The 22,075-nt window shown below is 41.3% G+C and overlaps 2 protein-coding genes across 8 annotated transcripts in view; both read right to left on the bottom strand.

Moving 5' to 3' along the window:
* Positions 1 to 3,509, bottom strand: part of LOC110986918 (sarcospan-like) — a 67,464-nt gene extending 63,955 nt beyond the window's left edge. Inside the window, exon 1 of one of the 3 annotated variants that reach the window (XM_022249239.2) lies at positions 3,333 to 3,509. The gene's annotated coding sequence lies outside the window, so the exon portion shown is untranslated. Of the gene's footprint in view, positions 1 to 2,078; positions 2,301 to 3,332 lie in introns of those variants that run through there. The other 2 variants (XM_022249237.2, XM_022249236.2) reach the window with 2 other exon arrangements.
* A 4,505-nt stretch (positions 3,510 to 8,014) lies between these two features.
* Positions 8,015 to 22,075, bottom strand: part of LOC110986932 (plexin-A2-like) — a 32,795-nt gene continuing 18,734 nt past the window's right edge. For 4 of the 5 annotated variants that reach the window (XM_087135831.1, XM_087135832.1, XM_087135830.1 and 1 more), the window contains 13 exons: positions 21,532 to 21,740; positions 20,865 to 20,984; positions 18,895 to 19,002; positions 18,194 to 18,287; positions 17,628 to 17,815; positions 17,031 to 17,179; positions 16,556 to 16,682; positions 15,955 to 16,091; positions 15,321 to 15,488; positions 14,877 to 14,973; positions 14,157 to 14,405; positions 12,032 to 12,190; positions 8,015 to 11,520 (listed from right to left, as the gene is read on the bottom strand). In XM_087135831.1, coding sequence (XP_086991957.1) covers positions 11,260 to 11,520; positions 12,032 to 12,190; positions 14,157 to 14,405; positions 14,877 to 14,973; positions 15,321 to 15,488; positions 15,955 to 16,091; positions 16,556 to 16,682; positions 17,031 to 17,179; positions 17,628 to 17,815; positions 18,194 to 18,287; positions 18,895 to 19,002; positions 20,865 to 20,984; positions 21,532 to 21,740 — 2,066 coding nt within the window. In that variant the 3' untranslated portion in view covers positions 8,015 to 11,259. The remainder of the gene's footprint in view (positions 11,521 to 12,031; positions 12,191 to 14,156; positions 14,406 to 14,876; positions 14,974 to 15,320; positions 15,489 to 15,954; positions 16,092 to 16,555; positions 16,683 to 17,030; positions 17,180 to 17,627; positions 17,816 to 18,193; positions 18,288 to 18,894; positions 19,003 to 20,864; positions 20,985 to 21,531; positions 21,741 to 22,075) is intronic. The other variant, XM_087135829.1, reaches the window with a different exon arrangement.

The raw sequence follows: 22,075 nt of genomic DNA, 5'->3' as shown, positions 1-22,075 counted from the left end.
CCTGCATCAATTCTGTGCACATATTTCACGGGTTGTCATTTTAAATGTAAACCAATATGGCTGGTTCTTCAAAAGACCAGATGTGGGTGCCCACGCATGACCTTAGTGTGTTCAAGCGGTCTGCTTTTGGCCACATCATATAAAAGTGGCATAAATAGAGACTGTGACCTAGAAACTATGGCAGCGTGCACATTTGGCTTTTTCATCTGGCTTTTTACAAATAATTTTTTTGGGGCAAAAAAATAAAGTCGACTCAATCTCAGACACTTAGTTGAACAATTACACTGAAAGGGGATTTATCATTGCTGTAAACAATTCACACAATCTGGGTACGTGCAAGTATTTACTTCTACAATTTGAGGCTGACTCACGCACCCTTTTTGTACCGAGCGAGAATGTTTGTGACCCACTTGACTGAACAATTATATTATAGGAGGGATGTATGAACAGGGGCATATCAACATTTGACTCTTGGTCTGCTCTGCTCACCAAGGTGTATGTAACTATTCCCTAACATTGTAGAGCAAACCACACACAGATGGACGCCACTAGGATGGACGCCACTAGGATGGACGCCACTAGGATGGACGCCACTAATTCATCCTGCAGTGACCTTATAGCCATAATACATCAATGCAATAATATGTTGTAAAAGGTCAAATAAGATAGGAAAAATATTGAGGGCCTCACTCAGAAAACACTTTGTCAAGACAAGTCTCATGGGTTTGTGTACAGGGTGTCAAGCAGGGTCCATGAGTTCTTTCCAGTGTTACTTTCTGGCAAGCAAAATGTGCACGCTGGGCTGAGTGTTCAATAGTGTACCAGACATCCAGAAGGTGAAAAATTGTACAGATTTTGTTATTTACTTTGTGAAGAGAATGATCCATGCAGTTTCGGGATAATATGAACCATCTCGTCCAAAGGGTAAAAAAGAGCAGGTTGACAGACATACTTTACACATACTGGAATGAATGCACAACGACTTACAACTTTACACGCACAAACGCGTTCAACTGATGTGCGTACTCAGCAACGTATGTTGTTTTTGCCCCAGGATCAAGAATAGATGGTGCACATTAACGTGAAACTGTTTATTCTTAAAGTATTTCCCAATTACACAAGAAAAGTTTCAGTCCCAACTCTGCATTTCTTTTCTGACTGCACTGACCAACCATGAACACTCATACATGTATGGGAAACTTTCTAATCCAGTACTTCAACAGGCCTAGGCCTACCCATATGGTTTTTTTGGGGGGGGGCTTTTTTTTTTTAATCTGACAAATCACAGCACGCAACAATAATTCAACAAAAACTTTAAAGTGTTAATATTTGACGTAAAAAATACACCAGCAAAAAACAGGCTGAATCATAAACAAGTCACTGTGAATCAACGAATTGGTCAACTTTTTCGGGAAAAAAGGTTGCATCCGGACTCCCCTTTTCTCGTTATATATCATCTCAATAAAAGTCAGTCATTACAGAAATGCTGGGAAGACACAAATTCTGGACTGAGAAACATTGACCGATGTTGTTGGGAAATACTCAGAAAATTCTCTTCACTCCCCACAGACTTTGTACACAACTGCTGAAGTGGAGTCAGGATGCAACATTTTTGCCAGTTTTTCTCCTCCAGGTATCAAGCGGCATCCATAAACTGAGTTCTTTACAACATTACTTTCTGGCAGCAAAATGTGCACACATATACATGTATATTTCACACCTGCAGCCCTTGCCTATGGCCACACACTGGGCTGAGTTCGAGATACCTTTACAAGAAACACCAAAAGCTCAAAACACAATTAAAGTTATAAACCCAGGTGGGAGAAGTTTACAAATAGACAAATTGCACAATTTAACAAAAGGGCACCAAGGAAAGACACTCAAAAAATTGTAAAAGGGAATATGGTTTGACCGATGCGCTACCGGCCGGCGCGGCGAGGTTGCGGTGTGGCCGGCCGGAGATTCGACGGCGCAATATCCAACCAGTAGGCCTACCAACAGATCACAAATCGGGGATAATGCATTCATCGCCAGTCCGACAGAATTGAATTTGGCTGAAACACGTGGAATGTACTTACATGCTGCGACACGTGATGACTCTGAGAAGACTTGGATCTGTAAAAACCACCAGTTTACCGGGTAAAATAGGGCAACACAAGATAGAACGCCGTGCTTTTGTCCAGACCAAACGTAAACATTGCTGCAGCTAACCGTACTGTGCATTATGTGTGCGGCCGGCCTCACGTACTCACGTACATTTTACGTACGTGCATGCCATACATGCATGCATAGTATGTACATGTGTAGCGCGCGCCGACTTTAAACCAACACTAGAGCTAGAGGGCGGGCTATCCATTTTTCAGGAACATCGGTGATGGGAACGGCCTTTGTGAGATAAGTCTGTTATTATCGGCTGCATCCGAAGCTGTTGTCTACGACTTGCGTCTTGATCTTCGCCCATCTGAAATACGACAATAGACGTAGCCGTAGACGTAGCTGACCTTTGCCTCGTGGTACCAGCCGTGCGAATTTCCTCGAGTGGAGGAAAACCCTAACAGCATCAGAAACCATCAGCAAAGTGGATGGGCTCCGAGCTATATACTGTTTCGTTTCTTTTTAATTTTCTATTATTTCCAGGTTGGGAGGGAGGCACGTGCCTTTGGTCCCGTCACCACGCCCATGTGCAGGATGACAACCCGCAAGATTGCATTTCGATCCATATTTCACAGCACATCGGATTTCATTTGAGCTCAAGTATCAACACCATTTGCTCGGCCCCCCCCAAAAAAGTTCTGTTGTGGAAAAATGGTACGCCTTCACGTCTGTAGAAGTAATGATAAGTTCTCATGCCAGTTCAAAAGGGTGAACATAAAGAAACCTGTAGGGCATTTAGTTTGGAGTGGAAACCTTTAAAGATGGTCCATATTTTTCAATCGAATTTTCAAATCGTTCGAGTTTATTTTATATTTTCTTTTAAAATTTACAAACTTTTCCTACTCCCAGGAAGTACCCGTCATCTATAATACGGAACCATGTTCTTTATTTCCCTGACAAATGATAACACCGTAAAACTTCTTTGCGATTTTAATTTCGCGTATAACAATCCCCTTCCAGTAACCCTCGCAATGTTTTATTCTGGATTAATTAGAAGTTAATATCAAGTCGAAAAATTAGGTCATTTCTCCTAAATAAGTTGTCTCTAGAGTCTTACCGCAATCGGTTTTTTTTTTCTGGTCCATCCAATCTCCCTAAACGAACAGACCCATTATTGGCTGATATTAGGGCCTACTTCCGATGTTTCAACAGAGATCTTAAGAAAGAAAAGAACTTACCGGATTTTGCATTGTGTCAATGTATGTAAGTTGAAAGTAGGAACTCCTCCATGTAGGCTTACCAATTCATTAATTCCAACACACACAACCTGGCGTCGGCCGGCTAAGAGGAACAACTTTGGACAGCTACCACTTCAACGTCCGTTCCTGGTGAGTACTTCGGACATAGTGGCGTTTGCCTCCGCATCATACACAAAAAGCACAGGCGCTGACCCATCTTTATTAGAGGTCGCTATTTATTTTCTATGTTGTCGTTAAAAGTTACCTCGCGTTTCCATACGATGGCGGCACGAAAGAATAGTGGAGGACCGGGACTACAGCGGAAATATGGCGTGAAGGGAAATTATATTTCCAAACGCTGAACACCTTTAATTTATGCCGTGACGTAGAATATAACGAAGTCAATCGTCGTTGAGATCTGACAGCAAATTTGTATTGTTGTAGCTCTGTGAATCAATGCAGATGAGATTGGAAAACAGTGTTTGGTTTCAATAGTCATAATACACTAGCTCTGGAGGCCCCACGCCCTAGCAGCGTCATTCGTGGGTTAGAATTCGTGCCACAGCAAGCTGAACTGCGCCAGGCTGAGCTTTAAGCAATTAATATCAACATGAGGCCCATGAGGGATGTTGATTACAATTTTCTGCCTGTGTGATTTTAAGAGATATGCCCCAACATCTGATATTTTGTTAGCAAGCCAATTTTAAGCGACCTCACGCGCCGGCCAATTTGATTCGACTTTTAAGGACTTCAGTTGTGTGACGTCCTTGTACTTCAGGCGGGAATGGTCTCAGAGCTTCTGATTGGTCGATAAGTGACAAGTGTACATCTTCTATGTCACTGGTGTTTATAGACTTTCTTTTTGGTTACAAACATCGACCGTCACGCATGGGTAACCAAAGTTTGCAGAAATGCATCTTATTTTTTTTTCAAAAAAGCATATTATGCTTCATCACGCAATGTTTAATGACTGTTAATTTAGAATCTAGGTTAGTTAAGTGAGCCTTTATAATCGTTGATGGAAGATTGACTTCTAACTAGTAGAAATATCATCATTTTTATTTTGATGTATTATTTTCGTTGATTGATTGAAATAAAAAGCGTAAGCAACGATTAAGTAACCACGAGTATTGTAAACATTGTTATGGCGACAAAGGAGGACGGACACAGGAGTTTGAACTGCGCGGGCTATAAAATCTGGCCACTAGTAGGCCTACCGCTTTCTGGCATGTTCGGTGTGTCCATAATAGCCAGAGCGCAGTGAATACTTGCTACGCACCACCTGTTTCAGAACCATAAGGGTGCAGTGTCCCAATTCAAGGAAAATTCTCCGCCAGGCCGAGGCGTACAAAAAGTACCCCCCAGAGATTGTTTCGAAAAGAGGGGTCTGTTTGGGCCAAGAGATGGTGGGATTGTGTCAGTATGGCTCTGAATCATCTCTGTAGATTCAGGGGCACCCATCTAGGGGCAAAGCAGACAAAAATGGGATTGAAAATTAGTCAGAAGAGCCCCAGGAAGGTGAGGGATGTCATTTGAAAAATGGCCGCTGGGAGAGCTTGGCAACATTCACTTTTTGGGGGGTGAGTTTGTTTTGGGCGGATAATTAAAAAATTCATTGGTTAACCTACTAAAAATTGAAAATCAAATGAAATCTGAAGGACCAAACAACACATTGATTTTTGTTTGAGAGGCCTCAGGGACTTCAGTTGCCTGCCATGGGGCTCCGAACTTGGTTGATTTTACACTATTTTCAATGGAGCTTGAATTAGTTCAGTGCACCCATAAGCGCCCTTTGATAATCATCGCAATTTGTCGCTGGTAACCTGCATCCTAAAACTTTGTGTGCTACAGTACAGGAAGTTGAATAGCCATGCCATCGTTGGTGCTTGGTATGATCTGACATCACCAAAGTTATTGGTTGTGCAGTTGCTTTTATTAGGCTGTGTGCCCTTAGTGTTCATGTGCAGTTACTGCCTTTATCAAACGCTTTCTTCTGGACTTATTTTGGGAATAAAGAGCCAAGTTGTTTATCAAAATTTTGTGCCTTATTTGAATCATTTTTATCACGCAAGTTACACAAAAAGGTATTTTATAAGATCTCATGATAACTCCCAGTGATGAAACAGCCCATTTTGTCTTTCGTGAACTTAACTGTCCTGTGGTGGTCAATATGTAGGCCTAGTTGGCCAGTCTTAGCCAAATTCGTACACTAAAGACTTTAAAAACTTATGTTTGGGGGTGACAAAATAAAATTACAAACAGTGCATGAATAATGGAAAAGTACATCAAAATCTTTAGAAAAAAAAATTCCACGACGGCAACAGTAAATCTAATGTTAGATTTTTTCTTGTTATTTCCTAGTCACGGTGATAAGTTGTAGTTACGAAGAAAACACTATAGCGCACTGAAGCACGGACCGGGCTGGTTGATGTTTGGAGCATTGGTATTATTCAGGCTCCAATCACCATGAAAACTACATGTAAAAGATATAAAATACACAAAAATTGTTTAAATCTAAGGGACAGCTTATTGAGAATTAAAAGCACATGGGAATATCTAGAGAAATTAAAGACCAAAGCTCCCCAGGAATTCAATGAAACAACAAGCTTACATGACCACGAATACAACCGAAGTTAACATTATAGATCAATAGGTGCTCAAAATTCTCAAAACACTAAAGTCGACAAAAAGGGGAATGAAATCAGCAATGATCAAAAACTATGAAGTAGACATTGACAAAGATTATTGTAAATGCAACACTTGGAAGGCCAATGAAGAAAGCGTTATTCAACGTACGAAGGCCAGAAACTTAATGACGCAGAGTACTAATTAAACCATCAACAAAACACAATTGTAAACATTAGAACAGATCAATATCCTAACGGCGTTTACGCCTATTGTCCAGCCTTTACGCAGTACATGTATACTCAAAACGGCAGCTCCATGTGCATCGTAACATCACCAAGTGGAAAAGTACTGGCAAATATCTTGAAATGCTGATGAGAGCTCGACATGCGGGTAATATGTAGTGTTACCCCGACTGGAAATTTTGGACAGTGCCAACGTGGCCAAGAACTTCACCGTCTTAAGGACAGTTACCATGGAGGTAGCTCCATGGTTTTTACTAATAGTATATTTACAGACCACCTTGAGGACTGGCCAGCTGACCACTACACCTCCAATTGATTTATGGGAGGGCAATATCCAGAGAAGATTGGGCCTTCAGTGTACATATGGGTGGTGTTTAAAGGGATTTTCTAAACTGCCACTTACAAACACCACAAATATTGCAACGATATTACTGGCCCCATTTGTCCGGCTAAACTGCAGGCAGTAATAAGGCATTTTTGGAATGTTCGTCTGACCTGGCGGCGATGATCATCGAGCACTTTGATGTGCTAGAGTTGTAACTCCTTCTGTGTCCCTCCCATGGGCAAACCACGGGCGAGACATAATTGACACGTACTGATGTAATGACAACCAATTTGAGCATGTGTGGGCTAAACGTTCTGTTTACAAACTCCAGCAGTTAGGCCTACTCTATTTTTTTTTTTTTTAGTTGAATTTCCCTATAGAAGTTTAATACTTGAATGCTTTTGATGGACGCAATGGCACAACAGATTTTTTCTCAAACACTTAGTTAAAGCATCAAAGCTGGTTGCTTAAAGCCTTGTGCAATTGTTTCATTGGATTTGTTTACAGGGTAAGAACTGCTAGCTAGTCTGATTTTTCTGATCCGTGGATCCGGCAAGAGTTAATTAACATCTTGACTTTAAAATCTCCATCAGTATTTTTCTTATACACATTAGCTTCGCTTCTATTCGAAAGTGCAGTTGTTGTGGTTTTAGGCCTATTTAAATAAGAGCAAGAATGGCGCAAGCTATTATTTTGTGTTCGAAAGTTTATGATTTAGAAGTCAAGTGTGACCTACATTAAGCATAAATTGATGGCTTTATTTTGACGTCATAAATGCCACGTTCTCTATTAAAGTGGCATGCAAGAATGTTGCCCTTAAGTGATAAACAAACAGCTAGAAAATTATTATAACTTGCACGGACAGAAATTGCCAACTGACGTCATGCAAGTTAAACGAAGTCCCTCAGTTTATTGGTCATGGGCTGCAAGATCAGGGTCATACAAGGCTAGAAATGATAAACATGTACATACTTGATTTAATTAAATAAGTCAACGTTCGCGGTAACATCACAGATGACGTAAGCCGGAATTAAAAACATTATGATATGCATATCGGTCACCAACCAGACGGTATGGAAAGGCGCCAGTTCTTTAAGATAACGTCGCTGTCCGCCAACGCCGCATTCAACATATCTGGATGACTATTTTTTTACTCAGCTGTCTAGAAAATGATTTCATTCACTTGGATGTAGCAGGAAGGTGCCAGGATATTACATCGCACCATGGAGAAATAAAACATCGCACTGACTGACTAATGAGCCCAGAAACTAGTAGTTTCTGCCGCGTGTGTCAACATTTTTCGAAATTAACCGGAGTTAAACAGACGTAGACTGGTTCCGTACAAAGTCCCACACGTCCTTCGTACGTCGACTGTAGCTAGGTCCCAATAGCGGGTAATGAATTCTAGAGGATTTCCTTCAGGTTTATGTAAATGAAGAAATTCGCACATATGCTCCAACAAACAATAAATGACACGGCTAGCGAAAAAGCTTGCTTCTTCTTTATTAGACAACACAAGTTCAGTAAGTTACATCATGGAGGAAGGAACACACCTCCATGATTACATCATACCAGTATGCTATACTCATTTACGTGTTGAGCCACACATGATCGGTGGTTACGAAGTTAATTGCCAGCGTACTCAGAAACATGTACATGTAGCGAGAAATGAATTACATTACCCTGGTGAACAGGGGAATTAGGGGTGCACCACGACAAATAAATTCCCATAGACAGCAATGATAAATCCCCATACTTCACAATTATTTTAAAAATACAACTCTCACAAGTGTCCAGGCTGCACAGAAAAACGATAGACATGTCCCCTTTCATTTTCCGTTCAATTTTCGGGGGTTGACCAGTGAATTTTTGAGAAATTTTCACCAGATGAAGACCACCCCTAAACTGAAGAAAATGTCTCTGCCCAGAAAAGCTGCCATTCAGAAAACCCGTCCGTCTGCAAAACGGCCACTGTCGGACCCGATTGCACCCAAATTGCTCAGAATTTCAAGCCCAAAGTCCAGGCCAGAGCTCCAGAGACATATTTGTCCAACTCCTCAATTTCATGGCTCTAAGGACTCTCTAATATAGAATATTTTGTGTATAATTTTTATTAATGAGCTCAGCGGACATATTTTGTGCCTTTTTGCGTGGGTCCCTTAAGAGTTACAAGACCGTGTCGGACATTCTGTACATTACTAGTTTTTGCGTGAAAGGTGGCTGAGGTGTGCGCGTGCGCATTAAATTACTTCAGCCGGGAGTCATGTGCCCGTCCGATTGTGGGAGTATTAATTTACATACATCACAAGAGCTATTGATTGTGCTCTGCGTTTCATAACCGTGAAAATATGTGCATTTTTTCACTGTTTGGGAACACAATAGAGCTAGAAGGAAGCACTATTTACATTTTTTGTCGCCATCTTAAAATCCCGATACCTAAGCCACTGGAGCACATTTTTATTCACATTTCACAGAAATACAACCTGGCAATCCTGTAATATAGGCGAGCTTCTGGTCCAAGTTTATTTATGGATTATATTATGTTACGGCCTGCAATCCTACAATAATATACCTCACAGGGGAATGCCCTTAAAGACAGGGACTGGCTTGTCTCCGTCCCATGTTTCAATGTACAGCACACGTCCAATCATGGGCATGCCTATCCAATTGTCTCCACACGGGGGCATTATTAACCCAAACTTGTCTTGAAAAGTGCAGCGAGTACAAAACGGCTCATGATCATTGTACGATTGATAAAAAACCCAGATAATAAATCCTTTCATTCCACGCTTTCAGTGACAAATATGTCTTGCTGATCAACTTTCCATTTCTGAGTTCACCCACCAGGTATAGGCCCTGCAATTGATTTACAAACTCTTGGTCTACCTTCCATACCTCACAAGCATCAATAGTTACACATTTTAGGTACAATTGGCACATTTTAAGAGCGTATATTCATCAAAAGGCACTCCACAGTTAAAACACGTTTACAAGCAGGTTGCACATGTTGTTACCTATCAAAGAAGATGATGATGTATATGTCTCCTTTCTTTTCATTTGTTACTTCTAAGCGTTTGTTCATCTACACAATACATTATCATCATCAGTTGCCATAAACAGCAAATTATCAGACTTAATACTTCATAAATTACAGAAATATAAGAACTATAAATCATCACATAAATACTTTATTCTATCAAATTACAATAATGATGTGGAATTCTCAGGATAGAAGTAACCTATGGCTCCCTGTCCTGCAACTTATGACTAGTACAGACAAAATGTGACCCACCATCCCCAATCCAGCCTAAAGTAGGTAACTTCATAACCCTAAAATAGTGGAACTTCCACTGTTCAGATTTTCATGGGAGTTTTACAGCTATTATTACCCGTAAGAAGCTTACTGCAGACAGAATTTTGATTAAACATGGATCACTTTAAAGTGTAAAAAAAAATCTGAAGGAAAGGAATTGTCCAACATCACAAATACCGACTTCAGCCTGGTTTGGGGATGGTGAGTCACAAATAGGTTTCTTTTTTTCTATGTCAAAAGGCAGGTTTTCCCTACCCACGGTTGGCAACACGACTGGCTCTACGTACAAAACCAAACATGCTTATTCTCAAAGTTTAAAAACTCATGCAATTATGAAAACAACACATGATAACTATGACTTTGAGGCAACAGTTGTTGCTAACTGGGGGCAAACTTTCTGCAAATGTTTGACATCGCCACCTGCGCTTGTCAATAAAGGTTCAGTCTGTTCAGCCATCTTCCTGGCCCTCATTTTTCCTGGCGTCACTTTTAAAACGGGCGAGATGAGCTGCATGACAGATGCAACACCAAATCTCTCTCAAAACAGTCAATTTTTTGGGTGTTTTCCAAGGCTTGTTAGCATTTGTAAAGAAGATAATGTGATAAAACCATACGGACCTTCCTACAGATTGATTATGGGCCCTATAAGGACAAGGGACAAGGACAAATCAGAGTCTTATTGAAGGCTGAGTACTGCATTACTTTGATGATTGATTGATCAACTGATCAGTTGATTGACAGATAGATGGATTGTGGACTGATTGATTGATGATCTCTCGACTCTATTTAATTTATATGGAGGAACTGCACTACCAGACGTCAAATTTTTGACATCCAGCTAATTTTGACATGCTTGGTTGGTACCCCGTTTGCTTGTTTGTCCTGTCCACTCGTCATTTTGCCTTCGAGAAAGATTCTGCTAAGATCGAAACGTAAGCCCTCCAAATTTTCACATGGTAAATTTTGAAAACATTAAAGTTTTACCTATATTTCTGCAGTGAATGTGACGGTATTTGATATCAATTTTTTTGCAGGTAGATCACACTTCAATTTTCTATTTGTCCAGGTGACACCTGACTTGGCAATATCTGTAAAACACAGAATAATTAATCTACGGCATGGATATAACTGTGTATAATGGAATAATTCTAAAATTTGGCAAATTTATTTTACTAAAAAACATGTATACTGTGCTATGTAATTCAATCTGGATAATAAATTAATTGCAAGGACATTAAATGCCACCATCAACAAGATGCAAACAAAATATGAAAGCTGAAAGTGCTTTAAAAGCTGAAAGACAATTATTCAGACAGGATTTCAACCTGCTAGCTGCAACATCTTATGTTGCTCAGAAATTGACATTTACGGTCCAAAATAATACCATCGGCAAGTGGTTGATCTGAGCTGTGGTATCTTTCACTCGCTGTCCCCTCGCAAGTTTGTGGCCTCAACGTCTTTGGATTCCTGGGCTGCCTGTAGATCCAGTTGTTCCCGATGGGTCTCCATCTCCTGGACGGTGGTGTAGCTGGGACTGACCTTGCATAACCAGACGAGCAGGGCGATGAAAGCGATGACGACGACGATGAAGATGCCCACTCCCATCAGGATGTAGACCAGGTAGTTCTCCGAAACGTATTCCAGCTGGCCGATGGTGAAATTGAGATTACCGTGATGAACCTTTGGTGTATAGAAAGAGACACAAAACTATTTCTGAGTCAGGGTCGGTTGCCTCAACTCACAAATGGAACTGGACAATGACTGCACTTAACAAGTTTGCGTCACTCCCTGGCGAGTCAGATTGGTAGGACACTAGTCCAGTCCGTTTCAAGTCTGAGACTTCTTTTTGTCACGGCTTATTTCAACAGCTTGTGACTTGGTCACATCAGTTCATTGCCATTTATACCATTTTGGAGGCTTTTTAACTGGCCGTGGTGCTGCGGTCTTTGCTCACGACGGCGGATGTGCATCACGTCATGTGGGTTAATAAGAGCATCCACGAAGTTGGACGTCAAATGACAAAAGGGGCCTTGTGAGAAAAGAGACGAGAACCTACAAATGCACAAATGAGGGTTGAGATTGAGAGAAATGGACCCACTCTCAAGGGTTACAGCAACAATTCAGTCCAACCTCCTTCTTCCCAGCAGTGACTAGGCAGCAACACGATGGCTAAAGCCTCAAAATGACTTACCACAACTTCAGGGAATTCTGCACCCGTCTTGCTCTGCGGTTGTTCAGTTGGCGGGGAGCATGTCAGTGTGGTGGCAATCAGGGTCACGTCTTTGCAGACTGCGTCACCAATGGTCACATTGACATCCCCCTCCTTGTAGGTAAGGGTCAGATTCTCACCCTGGGTGGAGCAAATTGGATAGGACAAACAAATTTAATGAAAAAAAAAGGACTAACAGACTTGAATGCCTTGCTCCAAGTGGTACATAGTATAACTTTTGAAGAATGTCACGGGTCGATTCCATGGACTTACGAAACAAAAAAATCTGCTTACCAGGAACTGTACCCGTGGTTACATGTTAAAATGTCAACAAATCCTTACATATTATTGCCCAGCAAAAGAAAATGCACCGTGCAGTGTTTTCTGCAAAGTAGAGGTGTGTGGCCTAGACCAGTGGTAAGGGTTTGTTTCTCCTGAACACAGGGTCAAGGGTTCGAATCCAGCTGCTGGTTATACGATGCGACCTTGAGCAAGTCCCTTTACTCCCCCTTGCCTCTCTCCACCATAGCTGGGTACCTTGTGAGGGTTGAGATGGATGGTGTGTTTGATAGGTCATTTGTGTCTGAAATGGCAGCAGTGAGCTCTACACCCCCAGGGAGTTGAGCTGGTTTTAGGAGTGTTTATGAAACCAGTGAGCAGAAACAATAACTGTGTAGTGCCTTGAGCATCAGCGAATGATGGATATGTACACTTGGCCACTTTACGCCAGATGATGTATAAATGCACACAATTTTCTTTATGTGTTCCACTGAGGATGTGTACACTCAATTAAGAGTTCTTTTTTCTTTTCTGCAGGTGACGTATTAATACTTGGTTGGGTCAAAGCACCATGATGGAAGACGATCCTACACTGCTACTAAGTGGACCCCCCAATCCACAAGAATCCAGAATGCCTTTCTTGAGTAATTAGAATTGAATTGCGGAACCCACACTATGCACAAAAGAGCTACCATCTTTGTTTTGAGTAAACCAGTTTGCTAGGTAGCGAAACCACACTTACAAATAAGGTTAGGTTACAAAAATCCCAACTAGCAAACTTCTTTGTATTGAAACAAGCGGCAAAAAACACACATGGCCAGGGGTGATGACTACATATGCTACAGACCTTTTGTATGAGAATTGGTTGAATTCTGAACACGTGCCACAATTTTTACCAGGGCAGTTGAAAAAACAGCTGAATAGAAATACACCGGGGAAAAGAATGAAGATACCGATGATTAAATTCCTGAGTTGTGCCTCCCTACGTATTTTATGGGTGCCAGAAATAAACTGCAACATTGAAGAATTTGTCCCCCAAAACCCCCCAAAACTCCAAAAGCTGTTTTGGAGTAGAAAACCTGACCTTAACTGGCCATATGTACCCATCCATAAATACCTAAGTGGGTTATGCCAGTCCTATTAATCAACAGCCTGTCATGTGACTGGTCTTAAATGGTGGATCAAGCACCCGCTGGCTGTGTGCCACCTCAACATACCAATCCGTACATGCCGCCATGCACAGACCAATCTGCGTATATGAGATTGTTTGGGACTATTCACGAGAGGAAATATAACATGACTGGAGAGGTCTGTTAAAAAATCAACAAAAACTTTTTGAACAAAATTGTTGGAAATTTGTGGTTTGTAAACTTGTTTGACTTTTGGATTCAAAAAGGAATAAATGTGTGTTTGGTTTAGGAGAATGGACACGACCAAGGCCTGAGCTGCAGGTGACATTATCAGCGTTCATTATCCAGATGTTTATTCTCTTATGAATATTAATATGAAATGGGATCAAGATTTTTTAATGTTGACCAAATGCAAATCCAAACCCAACAAAAACTCAATGAACCGCTTCATGCCTACCCAAAGCTGGCCTAATCCAATCAATCCCTCCTCCCAAATTTGCATTAAACCCCCCCCTGAGGTATGGAAGTTGAAACGCAGGTGAAAAAATTATGACAAATAAACATAGCATGGGGGGGGGAGTTCTGTCCCTTCAACTGTAGGCTGGAGTATCAACATTTCATCATGCATCAGGAAACACAATAATTATGACAAACCACGGGCGTATGACTTTTACGATCGTGGTTGGGTGAAATCTCACCCGAATTTCCAGAAGGACGGTCTGCCCGGGCTGCAACTTCTGGACGTTGTCCTGGTCTGCAAACTTGTGGTAGACGGGGTCGGGGAAAAACTCAAAGGGCTGGACCACGCTCAAATCCTTCAGGGAGGCGGAGTTCTGGACGCCGTCCAGGACAAAGCCGTAGTTGGCCTTGGGCACGGCCTGGACGGCATAGGGGCTGACGTCCGGCGAGGGGCAGATCATTTCGGCCTGGCTGAGAACGTTGCAGGCCTGAGAGGCAATGTTGCAATGGGAAAGTGTTAATATATTCAGCATACTTTGGTGGCAATGCTATATCGGTCCAACAAACTCCTCATGAGTGGTCTCAAACGTTCAGATTTTCAAATAATACTTTGCTAATGTACTGAGCACATTTTATAAAAGGTCTAGTAAGGTACATGTATCACAGTATCTGTCCCTCATTTTGTCACGATGTGCAAATAAGAAATGTTGCAATTGAGCCAAATCAGTAACAAGTTTTAAAATGTCTGACAGTCTTTGTGAAGATAGTAATACCGAAGCTACGATGGTGAAATTCCTCAGAGTCGCGTATGCCTGTTCATAATACTTGTCATTCGAACTCCCTTCCTCACTATTCACTTTCAGACTTTAGCCAATGCCAAAGAGACACATTATAATTATGAGTAAGACCTCCCCACAGCTTCGCAGACAGCCCTAATCTTGCCACCTTGGGGTACCTACCAAAGTCAACTTGGTCTTGTTGTTGATGGTGAACTGTATTTCGGGGTTCTGTATCACATCCAGGTTGGTCCCCTCCACCTTGATATCCAACCCACCACTGTAAAAGGAGATGAACCCCACGGTGCCAGTTAACGATCCTACTGCTTTAAATTCTACGTGTACCATTTACTTAATAGGCAATGAAAAGTGTGTGAAAGAAGTCCTGGTTAGAAACTTAGTTTGAAAACCACATGTAGAAAATATGCTTTCCTGTTTATGTCATCAAACATATGAGGCTTTACATCTGGCCCTAATACAGAGAGGTGCAAATTATCAGTTTATTTGCTTCACTTTCCTCATATGGGAACAACTTTTTTTCCCCATTTTTGCTTTTCTCTTCCACGAAGATTCATGTTTTTCTTACCTACCTGTAGTTTGAAAAAACTTAATGTGAATATCACTTGCCTTTTTATGCTTTTGTATCGATTCAGACTGGTGATCGCAGGATCTTGCCTGTATTCAAAATTAAGGCTGGCATCATTTGCCTCCCCATCAAAGAGCATTTGTACTATGGCCTGACCGATACCCACAGCGCTGTTGGGCGTCTTGCATACCAATTCGTTTAATGATCGCCTGTGCAGGGAGAACGTGGAAAGGAATAGGGAATTTCACGATTAGATATATGTTTGTGTCCCTAAAGGACACAGCCTAACAAGTCATGTCCTCAAAGGTCATGTCCACGAATGTCACCTCAAAAGCTCATGTCCTCACAGGTCATGTCCTCACAGGCAATGTCATCACAAGTCATGTCCCTAAAAGGTACATCCTCACAAGCCATATCCTCATGAGGCAAGTTTTACAAGTCAGGTTCTCAGTCTCAGGACAAGGCACAAGTTATTCAACTGAACTGTGACGAAGGAATTCCCTCTCGTCACTGTGATCTTTCGTGTCCATGGTTATTTGACTTTGAATTCAGCAGTAGCTAGCTAGAGATCCAGGTGAAAGTGGCTTTGCATGAACTGGCTTTTTCTAACGATCTGCCAACCATTAAAGGGGAGTGCACTCCCACCACTTTCTGTTCAGAATACTCAGTGCTCACCTGATGAGTTTGCATTCCGGTCCACCCACCACGGTGATGACATCTCGGCCAGCGTCCAGATAATTGCCAGTGATGGTAATACTGGTCCCTCCTGACACTGGGCCAAATGACGGCTGAACAGCTGTCAGCTCTGGCACCTTGACAAGACAAAGAAAACAGTCAAATTAGGAAGCATCAAACTGAGAAATACAAATTCTGCAAGAAAAATACAACAAAACGGTGCAGAGTTAAGTCAGAGTGACACAACAGGTTGCTTAAACAAAACTCAGTATAAGGCTTTTATTTTATCATAATTTCGATTTATCAAAACCACTACTCAAAACCTTAGCAATTATTACAAGCACCAGTGACAAATCTAAATTACATACTATGCACAAATTCCACACACTACATGTACGTCATCAGACAGGCACTTCATTTTCTGTCAAGAAGAAGCCAAAGGAGCCTAGTTTTTCTTTTCTTCATAATCATTAAATGACGGCAGAAGGTTGTTCCATCAGTCTAGAGAAGTGAGGGCCAACTTATCCTGGCACTTTGTTCTTAATGATTGGCAGACAGGTACAATTCTGTCCATTCCCTGCAAGTTGTCTCGTGTGCCTACCACATATCTGAATGGTTCCTCAGATCGAGCCGTGACAGTTTCTTCAGCGTCCATCTGATTTCCGCTCCCAATCACAATCTCTATCTCTCCTTCCTTTTCACCAGAGGCCTGGGTGTAGCATACAACTCTGCATGGTGGTGGACGAGGGTGGGAAGTAAAAGAAAAGACACAGCTCAAACTTCAGGGTTCTAGACCAGAGTCCTGGTCTCGGTCTACCGGTACTTCTAGTTGAGGTTATGAAAAAGACTGGAGGAAGTATGGTGAACAGGACCCGGCGTTATCACTGTAAAATTTACAAGGTGCACAATCTTCACATCCATTTACCATGTTTCATTCCCATACATTTCAAGGGACAACTCTCTCCATAACTGAGACACGAGGACTGTGAGTGCACTGAAAATGTGACTACGGAAAGGTGCCTTTAATGGGGATAATGCACAAAGTGTACAGAATGAGTGCACAGTGTTACACTTACTGTGTTGCCACAATATAGCCGCTCTGTTCGATAGTGCAGACTGTGCCCGCCACAGTCACGCTGCGAATGTCCTCCGCTTTCTGTCCAAGGTTGATACCGGTTATGGTCAGGATGGTGCCGCCTCTCACGTAGCCACTCTTGGGGGAGAACTGGACCAAGAACAGGAGTGGTACCGTCACAGCTATGACAAGGACGTGCTTATTCCCTTTCAAATAACTGCACCCCAGTTTAATCCCAAATCAGGAGTACAAGTGTTTGTCATTTGCTGAGGAAGTTTTCCTCTTCCAGGGCAACATGGCACAGCATTTGTTCTCCCTTCCCCCGTCCAATCTGTATCATTTGGAATACTTTGGTAGACTAAAGTTACAGCCTCCTTTTCAAAAAAGCATTCAAACCTCTAATCAATGTTGACTGTTCCAAGTCCACTTTGCCAAATTTTACCGACAGAGGAAAAGGATAACAAATTGATGCCTAAAACAAAACAAAAACCCTCATCTCATGCACCACAATTTAAGTCTTGAAAGCAGCTTTTTGTGGGAAAAAAAAAATACACAATCCGGTATTTCAAAACAGGTAACTGACAAAATGCAAACGTACATCCGTGATGAAGGCATCGGGACAGAGTGCCTCCCCACTCAACCAGCTGTTGTCGCACTTTGACTGCAGACTGCATGTGTCACCTGTGGTCGCACCGTCGGCATGACACCATCCGCACCGGTACTTGTCAGGTCCGGCCAAGCAGTCACCACAATTGGGACGCTTCACCTCACACTTGTACAGGTTAACTGTGGACAAAAAAAAAACAAAATTGGCTGACTTTTTTGAAAAACAAAAGTTCAATATTATAAATGTGGCAAAGAACTAGTGCCATATGAGACTTGTATTTGTTACATAACAGTGAGTGGTAGCTGCTTTCATTGTTGAAGTGATTCAATCACATTGCAACTCGTTGAGTGGCAAGGAACCTGTCTTGACCTATGATTGTATATCTGTAACGAGATGGCACATAAAAAATTAAGATACACGCAATTACAAAATCTCCCTTTGATGAAATGTTGAAATTTTGTGCAAAATACACTAGACAAGCAACCTAATACCTCAACCCCTCCTCCCCAAAACAGTATTACTGTGGTCACTCTAATGTCAAAGACCAAACAACTTGCCAGCGAGGTCATCAGGATTGTCGATTTTGTAGTTGTCATTCCACTCCACTGTTAGAACCACTGGCAAATCATTGACATCCAAGGTGTATTGATACTGCAAAAATCCCAAACAACAGATTTCGTTACTTTAACAATTTTAAAAGAAATTTAAACACTCGATCCTTTCCAATGGGTCGCCAAGTAAGGGAAGAAACTGGTTAGAAGACATTTACTTGATAATTACACACACAAAAAGGTTTAAGCAGTACCTGCTGTTCCAATTGTTTGGAGGGGCTCATAATAACCCGATTTAATTTGATTCAAATAGATGTCATCTTCTCCTTTCTACTTCTGCATTTAAATAACTGTGTCAATTTGTTTGGCAGGTACACTGTAGATGTGTGAACCAACAATGCAGGTTGGAGGATGCATAGTAGACTACGTAGGATTTACATTGTTGATGGTAGCTCTTCTGCACTGTAAATTGCTCAAAGGGCCCACATCAATTACAGGTCATTTTGATTGTCAGTCTCTCTACGGCCCAGGTGCTATATTCATCTTGTGGAAGGCATGGGGGCCACTAGGCACGTATGGTACAGCAGACAATCCAACAAGCTAACAAAACAGATGGCGTTGACAAGTAATGAGCCAATCAATGCCTATAGCCTGTCTGTAAGTCAATCCAGAACACATCATACTGACTGTGCGTGGACACCGCTTACCTCTTCTGACTGGCACTCCAGGCTAGTTTCGTCAATTCTGTTAGCCCGAACCACTTGCGTCGAGCCTTCATATTCCAAGATGCACTTGTAGCCCAAACTTCCATCAGCCTGAATTGGATAAACGAATCAATTTTCATTCACTAAGATTATACACCTGCAGCACAAAGTTATCACGAAGTGTAACTTATACACGTACAATACATGTAATACCTAACAAAGTTATCACGAAGTGTAACTTACACATGTGCAATTTATGTAATACCTAGCAAAGTTATCACGAAGTGTAACTTACACATGTGCAATTTATGTAATACCTAGCAAAGTTATCACGAAGTGTAACTTACACATGTGCAATTTATGTAATACCTAGCAAAGTTATCACGAAGTGTAACTTACACATGTGCAATTTATGTAATACCTAGCAAAGTTATCACGAAGTGTAACTTACACATGTGCAATTTATGTAATACCTAGCAAAGTTATCACGAAGTGTAACTTACATATGTGCAATTTATGTAATACCTAGCAAAGTTATCACGAAGTGTAACTTACATATGTGCAATTTATGTAATACCTAGCAAAGTTATCACGAAGTGTAACTTACACATGTGCAATTTATGTAATACCTAGCAAAGTTATCACGAAGTGTAACTTACACATGTGCAATTTATGTAATACCTAACAAAGTTATCACGAAGTGTAACTTACACATGTGCAATTTATGTAATACCTAACAAAGTTATCACGAAGTGTAACTTACACATGTGCAATTTATTTAATACCTAGCAAAGTTATCACGAAGTGTAACTTACACATGTGCAATTTATGTAATACCTAGCAAAGTTAGCACGAAGTGTAACTTACACATGTGCAATTTATGTAATACCTAACAAAGTTATCACGAAGTGTAACTTACACATGTGCAATTTATGTAATACCTAACAAAGTTATCACGAAGTGTAACTTACACATGTGCAATTTATGTAATACCTAGCAAAGTTATCACGAAGTGCAACTTACACATGTGCAATTTATGTAATACCTAGCAAAGTTATCACGAAGTGCAACTTACACATGTGCAATTTATGTAATACCTAACAAAGTTATCATGAAGTGCAACTTACACATGTGCAATTTATGTAATACCTAACAAAGTTATCACGAAGTGTAACTTACACATGTGCAATTTATGTAATACCTAACAAAGTTATCACGAAGTGTAACTTACACATGTGCAATTTATGTAATACCTAACAAAGTTATCACGAAGTGTAACTTACACATGTGCAATTTATGTAATACCTAACAAAGTTATCATGAAGTGTAACTTACACATGTGCAATTTATGTAATACCTAACAAAGTTATCACGAAGTGTAACTTACACATGTGCAATTTATGTAATACCTAGCAAAGTTATCACGAAGTGTAACTTACACATGTGCGATTTATGTAATACCTGTAACAATACATGTCATACAGCATGAGTGCTCTACTATACTAAGCTACAAGTACCTTGTTACATGTTGGCAATCTTTGAACCTGTGTGTAATTTACTTGGCTACGGCTAGCAGAAACACACCAGTCTAAAGGATACGAATGCAGTCGCTGTGTGTAATTTACTTGGCTACGGCTAGCAGAAACACACCAGTCTAAGGGAAATGAATGCAGCCACTGTGTGCAATTTACTTGGCTACGGCTAGCAGAAACACACGAGTCTAAGGGAAATGAATGCAGTCACTTGTGCAATTTACTTGGCTACGGCTAGCAGAAACACACCAGTTTAGGGGAAATGACACAGCCACTAGCTAGCAGCTTCCATAGATGCACATGTGACTTCCAGCCACTGCCAAGTACATGTACTGCTAATTCAGACATGGCTTATGTCTTTGTGTAAGGCTGCCTATCAGCACCAATCAATAATATAAATAAGCAGTTTTAATTTCATGCGTAAGTATGAGACAGTAATACCTTGGGTAATGGCAGGTTTGCAGCAGCGACACTGAAGCTGGTGCTGACTCCTACTGGAATGAGAATCTCGTTGCCGTCATTCACAATACGAGGGCAGGCCATCTCCCCATTAGGCACACCCTGCCGACATCAAGAGAAACCAGACAGTTACAGGCATTCCTTTGTGTCAAATCACCGGGCAAATTTCTCTGGCAAACTGGAAGCATCTGAATCCCTGAAAGTCTAGAAATACCCACAAGTAGAGAACGTAAACTATATCTTCCCAATCGTTAATGGAAACCTCTCCACAAATGTGCGTACTTTGCTTTCTTCATGGACTTTGTCTTGAACTAGTTGTGTAGACATTGCCCTGTGTGATATGACTCTCACAGTCATGACTGTCACAACAGCATTGCATTCTCTTGTCATCCTTAATGTTGACCCATCCATATGGTCTGCTTGGTTTCCACAGATACAGCCCTTCCATGCTTATCATGAGACTTGTTGAAAGCGATTAGTGTTCATTGTGACATTTGCTGTTGGCCTCACACATTTACATCTTTGAAAACTGTGCATGAACTCTAATTCAGCCTTCGTAGACGTTTCTGCAGTGTTTTCTGAGTTTTCAGGCATTATTTTTGTTGCTTTTAATCACAGGAATTTGCGCTGCCACCACACAAGCACCAACCTCTCGTTTGCTGACGATACCGTCAGCGTCACAGGACAAAGAATTCTCCATGCACTGGTTCTCAAAGATGCACCAGTCGCACCTGTACACGTTGCCCACGCAGGCTGTGCAGCTGGTGAAAGTGCTGCAGTCGTAGAAGTCAAAGTTGGTGCTGACAATGTCCAGGCTGGTCTCCGTGGCAAGGATGGAGAGATCCACACGCAGGAAACCTGTGAAAAAAAGGATCAAAGGTCATATATGTTATTTATTTTGGATCGTCTTGCAGTTAATCTCGTGTCACTACGGACACCTTCGTTTAGAAAGGGATGCACTGTGACTCCTGCATTATCGGTGCAGAATTACTGCAACCACACTGAGAAGACCAGAACCCTTATTTCTCTATCCCTCTATTCCTCTTGGGTACCACAACATTGGTGTTATTTTTACACCCAATAATTGCTTATTTGGGCAAATTTGGGCGTGAACTATGGGTTGACTAGTAATCACTAGCTTTTCAACAATGTGCATATTACATGTACACTTGAACGATCCTAGTTGGCGTATC

The sequence above is a fragment of the Acanthaster planci genome, linkage group LG04, assembly GCF_054643075.1.
Source record: "Acanthaster planci isolate LZ-2023a linkage group LG04, COTS_SCS, whole genome shotgun sequence".
In the NCBI taxonomy this organism is placed as follows: domain Eukaryota; kingdom Metazoa; phylum Echinodermata; class Asteroidea; order Valvatida; family Acanthasteridae; genus Acanthaster; species Acanthaster planci.
This window is presented reverse-complemented; position numbering and strand designations above follow the sequence as displayed.